At 53.9% G+C, this 9,977-nt stretch overlaps 1 protein-coding gene across 1 annotated transcript; it reads left to right on the top strand.

Moving 5' to 3' along the window:
* Nucleotides 1-1,196: 1,196 nt before the first annotated feature.
* LOC104077780 (putative methyltransferase DDB_G0268948) lies at nucleotides 1,197-4,544 on the top strand (the record flags this gene model as incomplete). The annotated part of the gene is made up of 6 exons (XM_009579145.1): nucleotides 1,197-1,307; nucleotides 1,631-1,791; nucleotides 2,068-2,281; nucleotides 2,919-3,019; nucleotides 3,744-3,881; nucleotides 4,458-4,544. Coding segments are annotated over exons 1-6 (812 nt in total), but the record flags the coding sequence as incomplete, so codon positions are not given.
* Nucleotides 4,545-9,977: the final 5,433 nt, after the last annotated feature.

Genomic DNA, 9,977 nt, shown 5'->3' with positions numbered 1-9,977 from the left:
GGGGCTCGCCGGTGGGAGAAGCCTTCTCCGAGCGCATGGAAAGCACCCGGAGGGCTCTCCTCCGAGCAGGGCTGCCGCTCCCTGCTGGCAGCGTCTAGTCCTGAGCTGGGTAAGCCGCTACCTAGCTCAGCATCTCTTCTTGCATCACGAGATAGAATAACCCTTTATTGCCTGATGTTGGATATTTGTGTGTCACTCGAGAGACTCGCTGTTGCTGCGTCCTTCTGCCCGCCTCGCTCGCTGTCAGCACGCGAGAGGGTGCGGTTGCCCATCAAAGGAGGCAGGTAGTCCTTCTGGCGGGCTCTTGGGGTCTGTCCTCAGACCACGGAGCCATTGCTGGCTCGGGGACCGAGATAAACAGGAGACGGCCGAGAGGCTTCCGGAGCGGGACGATGGGCGAAGAGCAGCGTGCTGGCAGCCGCTGGGCCTCGGCTCATGGGACCCTGCCTGGTGGGTGCAGGGACCCTGTGGTTTGTAGCAGCTGGGGGGGGTTAAAATGGTGGGTAAGCAGGGGAACACCGTATCTGTGAACGCAGCTCTGATGGCTGGGGCGGATGGTGCTGCGGGGGGGGGGGCTGGGTGGCCGGGGGGCGGGAGGCTGCAGGGGCCCTGCGGTGAGGCCAGGCTCGCCTCCGCCTGTGGTTCTGGGTGACCGGTTTAATGGGGCTCTGGATTTAAAGGAGATTTTGAGCATTTCTGGGGCAGGAAGGGGTGAAAAAATACCAGACAGTTTAGAAAGCACAGGATGGAGTTGCTGTGATTGTGTTGCTAATACTAAAACATGGATTTTCTTAAAAAACCCCAAACTTTTCTGCTGTTAGTTTTTCTGATGCTCTGCTCAGTCCCCTCAAATTCACAGATATTCCAGCTGTAATGGTGATTTATTTCAGAAGACACCCAGGTGGGTGGGGGAAGCAAAGGAGTGAGCAGAAGAAGGGTTTAAAAACCTAGAACGCTTTTCCCTGTCAGTCACTGCTGGTTTGCTTCTGCATTTAGCTTATACCTGTGGGAGGGATGCTTGGGGAGCAGGTTCACACTCCCTCGCTGGAGCCTTCCGGGCAAAGTCCTCCCCAGGCCCCTGCCAGGAACTGGAGACTTTAGCACTTGCATTCACAGGCTAAGGAGACAGGAGGAGTTTGATCCTGCAGTGACAAACCTGGCTTGCTGCCTCCTCTCAGGTGCCAGGTCACCCAGGCATGGCCACCCAGATGTTCGAGGGGAGAGGCCACGCGGAAGTCTACCAGAAATACAGGTTTGCGCCGGGCAAAGAGCTGCAGCAAACCATCCTCGCCTACCTGCAGGGAAAGGTGAGTGGGGTATGGCCAGGCTGCAGGAAAAAAACGGGGCGAGTAGTAGTAGTATTTGTGGGCGAGTAGTAGTAGTATTTGTGGGCGAGTAGTAGTAGTATTTGTGGGCGAGTAGTAGTAGTCCTGCTGGGAGTGTTACCTTGCTTGGTGCCACAGGGAAGAACAAACCAACAGGGCTCAGGGCAAGATGTGGGCACAGAAGAGCCTTTCCACAGGTTGTGCCATGCCGAGACTGTTCCTCTGTGGATGCTGGGGGAGGGAATGGGGTAAAAGCACAGAAATTGGGTGGCCGCCCGCTGAGATGCATCCCCTCCTCCCTGCAGAGGGCAAACCCTGCTGAGCTGGTGGTGGATGTTGGCTGCGGGTCCGGACAAGGCACCCACTTCCTTGCAAAGCACTTCAAGAAGGTGGTGGGAACGGACATCAGCGAAGCGCAGATCCAGGAGGCCAGGAAGGCCCCCTCCCCACCCAATGTCTCCTACCTGTGAGTGTCGGGGGAGCAAGCTCAGCCGAAGGCAAAATTCAGGTCCTCACACGGAGGTGGTGTTTTGTGAGTATGATTGTTGTAAGAGCTAGCTGGCACCAAAGAAAATCCCATTTAATGGGATTCCTGGTGTGAATGGGCATTATCCTAGATTTACGGTAGCCATGGTCTTGCATCCCAAACGGTTGTCATAGACTCCAAAAAATGCCCACTGACTTCATGTCCTACTCCTTAATTCCCATATCATACCTTGCCTTTTTTCCTTCCCCCTTCCAGCGTGTGCCCTGCAGAGGAGCTGCCGTTCGAGGATGCCTCGGTGGACCTCCTGACTTCATTTACGGCCGCGCACTGGTTTGATATCGAGAAGTTCATGAGAGAAGCAAACCGGGTGGTTAAGCCGGGTGGTTGCGTGGTCCTCAGCACCTATACCGTGGACATGAGTCTGCGCTATGGAAACTGCTCTGAAAAGCTGACCAAAGTCTTCAGGGAGGTGCGGGGATGAAACCTAAACCTTGGGGCTTCCCCTCCTGCCCAGACTAGGGGGAAATGTGTAGTACTTAGATGCAGAGAGGAAAGCAATGGGCTTGGGGGCTATGACTAGAGGACTCCTGTTACCAGGTGGGGCAGAGGGATGGTTAAATACAAGGACAAGGTCGAGATGGGGTGTTTGTGGTTCCCATACAGTGCTGGGGCTGGCTGGATGAGAAGAGGGACATCAGGACTAATAGGGCAGACTTTGGTGTGACGAGGAGGGCTGCGGAGCGGATTTGGGGGGCTGGTATTGTCAAAGAGACTTCTCCTGTCACTGTGATCACAGTGAAAAGAATGGGAAGTAGAAACTGTTTGGAAAGAGGTTTTCTTGGTGATGTTTCTTGACAGTGTTTTAACAACTTGCTAAAAGGAGACATTCTGCTATGAGTAACAGCGGTGTAGAGAACAGGACCCTTATCTCTATAATAATATCTTTTGACACTGAGCAAGATTTTGGTGGATTTTAATGCAAGGAGTATTTAAAAAAAAAAGTACATGTAAAAATGCATCAGATCTAGGGCCGAGCAAGCCTGAGTTAAGTAGAAACTGAGAACTTCAAGTTATTTTGTTTGTTTTTTAATATGCTGTCTTTACAGTCCTGGGATCTGCTTTTAAAATACTCACATAATAGAATAAAACTTGTCTTGGAAGACTATGAAGAGATCTTTGAGGCCTTGCCGTTTCCAGACAAGAAGAGGTGAGCAGAAACTCCTCGGTGCAGCATTGGGAGTGGATAGAGGTGGTGTCTGTGCTCCTCCGTGGGGCTGCTCTGCCACTGGCCCAGCGAGGACACAAGGGAGCTGGGTTTGCCGGAGCAGGTGGCTGCTGGGTTTCAGCAAATGCCTTTGCATCGTGGCAGAGCCACGTGGCTGCATTTCCACTCCATTGGATTTAATGCAGCTCTACGCTGAGCTAGCAAGTGTGGTCTAGCGGCTGCTCAAAGCAGAGTTGGGTTAGATTTTTTTGTTGTTGATTTATGATAATTTGAGGTTTCTGGGAAGATCACTTAATGGATGAAGGGGAAAACTGGAGGGAGAGAAAGAACCTGCCCCAGACTTCCACCGAGGCATGGGGCAGGGACTGACTCTGCAGGCAAAAAGGATGTGTTGGCAGTGGTGTTGCAGAGGTGTTCGTGTCCTGGCTGCTGGAGGGGAACGGGCTCTGCAGGTAGGTCTGTGCTGAAAGGGCTGTTCAAGTCACAGACTACGTTAGATGGTCCCTGGGACCATCTCTGCTTCTCCAGTACTGCATCACTTAGAGCTCCTGACCCACCAAATGCCACAATCAGGTGTTGTTTCCATCTGTTGGACCTTTGATGGTGTCAGGTATTTTATTCACCGCCACCTCAATCTGTTGTCCTTGTTCCACTGCCTTTGAGATTTAACTTGGCAATGCGCCTTTCTTCCCCGTCTCCCTTCTAGAATCACTGATATCTTTGACAAAATTCCCATGACGGTTGCTGGTGTGATTGGTTACCTGGAGTCTGTCTCTCCATATCAAGCCTTTATGAAGAATGACCCTGAAGCTGCAAAATCCCTCCTCCAAGAGACTGAAAAGAGGTGAGAAAACCGCTTGGGAAAACAAGCAGGACGTGGAAGACCCCTCTTACACAATGAATGAAGGATGAGGTTTGGGGACCCCTTCAAAGCCAGAAGTGAGCTGTGCAGTGATATATTCCCTCCTTCCCCCCACGTGTGGATGGATATTTGTCAGAGGTTAAACAGCAGATCTCAGCTGCTCACAGAGTGATTGACCTCAGTTTGAGTCAGTTGACTTAAAGTGTAAGTCCATGTAGCTGTATGGTGTTCTTGCACTGATGTATCCACACAAGCCCCATGGCAGAGGTATCTTGAGTTTCTTTGCCTTGCTCTTGATTAGCAGAAGACAGGAAAAATATTGAAGCATCTTAAGCTATTTTGGCCCACAACAAGGGGGCAAAGCTGGGAAGGGGAGGCATCCCTCTGCCTTCTAACTTATTCATTGATCAGAACAACCCTTTGCATGTGTTGGAAGCATCTGCCATCAAGACCTCCTACTTTGGGTGGAAGAGACATATCTCTGGTTGTGGATGTTGCCCCATGTCAGGTGGGAGCTGGCTGGGCAGAGCGAGACCCTTCCTCTGCTTCTTGTTTCAGGATGCTGGAGACGATGGGAGTTTCTTCTCCTGAAACCCCAGTGGAGTTCTGGGTGAGGCACGTCTGTGTGCTGGGGTGCAAGGGATGGTGAGATGAAAACCCTTCTCCTGATATGCTGCTGGAAGGGAAGCAAAAAGTGGGTTGTCTTCTAATACCCCACTTGTAACTATCCTTATTCCTTGGGAAGATCGATGCTGATTTTGGTGATTAAAATTTTGATCTTTTGTAGAAAGCAGACGTGGGTTTATGCCTGCTCTTGGGTTCCTGTCCACGTTGGTCCCCCCAGTCTGCCCAGCACCGCTCCCTCAGCATTGCAAGGGTCCAGTTGCAGACTGGTGGTTGGATTGCACATGGGGATGAGAGTCACAGTAACAGCTGAGAAACCTGCTGCATTTCTTAGACAATTAATAACAATAAAGCTGAGAAAAAGTTGCTTATGGTTCCTCTTTTCAAGAGAGGCTGTAGAGCACCTGCTGGGGTGGGAATAACTGCGCTTCATGAATGTTGCTTACCTAGGCCCCGAGTGGCCTTCTGTTTCATGGGTAGATGGGTTTTAGGTAGAAAGGGCCCCTTTCTCTGCCCAGGCTAAGCGGGGAGCTGTGTGCTGTCTTTGAAGGCTGAGCTGGAAAGGGGCTGTTCTTGCCCACTGTGTGACCCCCTCCTTGGTGCTTTGCTGGCTGGCGCAGGCATATCAGCAGCTTATCTACCCCAGGCTTGCCCAGCGCTCTGCCAGCACTGCTGCTTTGGCCCTCATAAGGTTACTCACCCCCAGCACAGCTCGGGAGCCTTTCTGGGATTGCTGCCGCAGGGGAGCAGGTTTGTGCAAAGGCAAGATTAGTGGCTGCGTTTCGGGGAGGAGCAGATGGAGACAGAGGAATTCAAAGCCAGACGCAGCCCAGCGCAGGTCCCCTCCTGTTTGCTTTCTGGAGACTTTCAAAGTCCAGGCGCAGCCTCTGCAGGGACCTTTCCCTTTCCTGTAATTCCTGCCCCTGGCAAGAAGGCTGCTCTGATACCATGGGGAAGGCCATGGCTTCACTCTGTTACACCTTGGTGTGTTATTATCTGCTTCCCTTATAGAGAGAGCATGTGGAGGGAGGCTTATAGGGGCTGGAGGTGCTTCAGCTGTGGTCCTTTCAGGTCTGGTCCTGCCACGGGTGCAGAGACTGAGCCTCCTTAACCTGGTGAAGGTGCTTCTCCCTGGGCATATCTCCATTGGGGTCACTGAGTGCTGGCTCAGCTTGCCCAGGGTGGGGAGCAAAGGCTTTGACCCTGCTTGGTGGGTTCCAGGAGGGTGGTGGGGTCCCAGGAGGACAGCTACGGGGTGGAAAGCCCAGTGCTGATGCTGTGCTGGTCTCTGTGTCCATGTGTTGGAGAAGACCTCATCGAGTGGTGATGTTGGATCAAGCCCTGCTGCAGGTCACCAGTGAAAAGGCTGCACCAGGCGCAGATTGTGGTTGGGTGAGCAGCACCCATTAAAAACCTCCCTTGCTGGGTGAGGATGGGGCTGGTGGCTTGTCATCTCCTGAAGAAGCACTAGAGGTCTCTCCGTGCCTGGGACTGCACCGGATGACACAGCTACTGGGAGGTGGGTGGCCTGTAGGGCTGGCTGCCTCGGCCGGGGAAGCCCCAGCTCGGCTGGCAGGCCTTGTCCTGGTGAGGTGCATCCCCGCAGCTGTGCCCTGGGCAGGGAGATGTCCCCAGGGAGGGGACACCCCGTGTCCCTGTGGTGCTGGCACAAAGGCTCTGGGGAAAAAGTGCTTGTGTGGGGTTTTTCCTCACTTTAAAGCAGTCTATTTAAATCTGCTCACTAATTAACTTTGCAATTAACAGCCCTTCCCTCTCCGGCATCGGCGGGATACAGTAGGTGACTGGCTGTGATGTAACACCAGGGATTGCATCACCAACACGCTCAGGCATGGCGTGGCACGTGAGACACCACAACCCAGCCCGACGCCGCAGCGGCTGCTGCAGATCGCGTGCGCCGAGAGGCAATGAAGGGTTATGGGGTGCGTAGCGGGGCTGGCAGCGCTTCGGTGGCACTGATGCCCAGGCCGGTGGGGGGTGATGGATCAGTGATGGCTGCTGAGCAGAGGCCACCTGATGTCCCCTGCCCTGGTGCCATTGGGCCATGGGCAGGGCTCCTGCATGTCACCCAGGTTGTTTTGTTTTGTTTTTTTTTAAAGCTGACTTTTTGGGGCACTTTGGGGTTTTTTTTTTTCCTCTTTTTTTTTGTTTCTTTTCCAAGACCAGCGACCTGAGCATGAGCCGGTTCCTCCCAAATGAGCCAACCGGCTCCAAAAGGGGTCATGGAGGAGCGATCTGGGCTCCTCCTTGCCACCCCGCTCCAGCGGCATGGCTTGCTGCCAAGGCTTTTCCACGCTTGTGCCATGTGGTGGCTGATGAGTCACGGGGCGATTGCCTCATCCGGGGCTGGTGCAAACCCTGCCCGCAGCCCTGCCCATTTTCGCTTTCCTTCTCGCACCCCGGCCCTCCTACGCACCCGGGATTTCTTGCTCCGAGCAAGTTCAAGTGGCTCCAGCTCGCTGGGCTGTGTGAATCCGAGGAGGGGGCTCCATCGTCGCTATCTGCACCGTATTCCCGGCATGGTGCCGTCTGCAGTTGGGGCTGGAGCCCGCCGGGGCTGGAGCGATGACTGCCACGGATCCCCAGCGACCTGCAGACCCTGCTGGGCATGGCATGGCATCCCCAGCCCGTTCCGGCTTTGGGAGACCTTCCGCTGTCGTGGCAGGAGCCGGCACTAGCGCAGTTTGTAGGAGCTGTGCTGAATGCAGCCGGGCTGGAGACTGGGGTATGGTGGAGCATGGCATCGCCGTGTGAGATGCTTGCTGGCGTGCTGATTCCCAGGATGGCAAGACCATGTCCCGTCAGGGAAAAGCCCTCGCTGCTGCTCATCCAGGCACCAACAGACTCGGCTACGGCTGGTGGCAAGTGAGGCACAAACATCTGAACAAAGCGCCCAGGAGATCTTCAAGCCTTCATCACGGCCGCCCTAAGTGCCGGCGGCTGTGCTGGTGGCCCCGGCTTCCCCACTCGGCTTTCACTTTTCCTTTGATGCCTCGGGATCTCCTTTCGCTTGTGCAAAGAGATGAGGGTTTCACTTTACTTCTCCAAACAGAAATGACACCTGGGAGATAAAAGCCGCAGCCATAGGGAAGAGGAGCCAAAGGAGCTGGGCCCTGCAGGGATGTGATGCTGCTCTGACGGGTGACCTGAGAGTGTCCCCAGCGCTGTCCTTGGCTGGGACTAGCCTGACATGGGCGATCTTCCAGCCCTGCTCTGGGAGCACAGGCTGCAGATGGGGCTGTTCCAGCACACCGTCTGGGTGCTGGGTCCCTGCTCCAGCCCTCCCGGCAGCTGCTGGAGATCCCAACCTGGGTGCTGAAACACCCCAGCCTGGCTTGTATCTTGGTCTGGAGGAGGAAACTCCCTGTGGAGCCCTCCAGGCTCTGCTCTGAGGCAGCACCAGGACCGCTGCTCCTTCCCCTCCCGCACCGGGGCCAAGTTCATTTTTACACCCGTTAGGATTTTCTGCTAAGGTGCCGTCTATTCCAGCTGAGCTGTGCTTTGCTTGGGTGATGTACGTGAAGTTATTTATGCTAGTTTGGGCTTTTATTTCACAGTTGTATTGATCGTGAACTTGTTGCATTGAATAAAAATTGTTTTTCTAAATCTGTGCATTTATTTAATGGGAGAGAAAGGAAAGTCAGTGCCCTTGTCCTGTTCACCAAGAGCACAGATGAAGGAACTGAGCCCTGGCTGGGGCTTAGGCTTTTAGTTACTGATCTATGCAACCTGCTGCAGCGGGGGAGGCTGCTGTGGGAGCCTGGTCTGCCAGTGATGCCCATGACTTGCTGTCACAGGAAGGGAAAACCTGTGCCCACCGTGCTATCGGGCTTTAGCACTGTGTTTTGCTGTCCTGGCTCTTCTCCAAGCAGTATCTCCACCTGGTTTGGTCAAAGCCAGAGATAGCCATTGCCTGAGACACGCTGCTCCTTGCCTCCTGTCTGCTCCTCTTCACCTCCACTGTGGTTTTCCAGGAAAGACCTGAGCTCTCTGAGATGCTGCTGGGGCAGGGGAAGGTTGTTGATCCTGTGGGTCAACAACCAGTCCTGCTTAAGCTCTTCATTAATGATCTGGATGATGAGGTGCAGTGTACCAAGTTCACTGATGACACCAGACTGGGAGGAGTGGGTGACATGCCAGAGGGTCCTGCTGCCATCCAGAGGGACCTCAACAGGAGGTTGAAGAAATGGACTGAAAGGAACATCATGCAGTTCAACAAGAAGTGCAGAGTCCTGCACCTGGGGAGGAACAGCCCTGGGCACAAGGACATGCTGAGGACCACCCAGCTGGAAAGGAGCTTTTCAGAAAAGGACCTGGGGGTCCTGGTGGACACCAAGTTGACCATGAGCCAGAAACGTGCCCTTGAGCAAAGAAGGTGAATGGTGTCTGGAGCTGCATTGGTAAGAGTGTTTCCAGGAGGTCGAGGGAGGTGATCCTTCCCCTCTACTCAGCACTGGTGAGGCCACCCCTGGGGTGCTGGGGCCAGTTCTGGGCTCCCCAGTGCGAGAGGGACATGGACATACTGGAGTCCAACAAAGGGTCATGAAGGGTCTGGAGCATCTCTCCTATGAGGAAAGGCTGAGAGAGCTGGGGCTGTTCAGCCTGGACAAGAGAAGGCTCAGGGGCTCCTGGTGGTGCCTACTGACAGGACAGCAGGCAATGGGCACAACCTGAAACACGTGAAAGTCCGTCTGACCCCAAGAAAACACTTTTTTGATATGGGGGTGGTCAAACGCTGGCACAGGTTGCCCAGAGAGGCTGTGGAGTCTCCACCCCTAGAGATATTCAGAACTGGACAACGTCCTGGGCAACCTGCGCCAGCTGACCCCGCTAGAGCAGGGGGTTGGACTGGACAACCTCCACGACTCGGCACAGCACGTCCATGCTGGGCTGCCTACCTGTAGGTGTATCTTTCCACAACCTCGTGCAAGAACTCATCTCGTTTGCTTGGACTCCTTGAAGTCAGCAGTTTATTTACAAATATGAACATTAAAAATTGGATCCTTCTGGAGCAGTGTTCTTCTATGGCCACCACGTGAGGCACTGCAAAGTGCATTTATGCCTGTTGCTGCGTTATTGTGTATTTGTTTTTTAGATACAGGGATTGCCCTAATTTTCTTGTATTTAATGCTTGATGAATGCATGAAACTAAAAGCACAGTGATGACAGCTTCACATTGCAGGAGGTTACCTCGGGGGAAGGACGGGTATTGCTGAATGGGGACACCGTTCCAGCTGTCAGCGGAGAGGTGTCAGTAGATATTTGCGTTTCGATGCTAAACAGGGAGGAAGCCCCAGCCAGCTCCACGACCCTATGTCCCACCTGGAAAATGCAGTGGAAGTGCTTCTGCTTTCACCCTTTTTCCTGCTTTTGTAGCGAGCCTGGTCCCTCAGGATAATAAGCACGTAAAGCTCATGCCCGCAGCCTGCATTGAGC

Source organism: Fulmarus glacialis, unplaced genomic scaffold (assembly GCF_000690835.1).
Source record: "Fulmarus glacialis isolate BGI_N327 unplaced genomic scaffold, ASM69083v1 scaffold4206, whole genome shotgun sequence".
In the NCBI taxonomy this organism is placed as follows: domain Eukaryota; kingdom Metazoa; phylum Chordata; class Aves; order Procellariiformes; family Procellariidae; genus Fulmarus; species Fulmarus glacialis.
The sequence above is the reverse complement of the archived record's forward strand: the minus strand, read 5'-3'. Positions and strand labels throughout refer to the sequence as shown.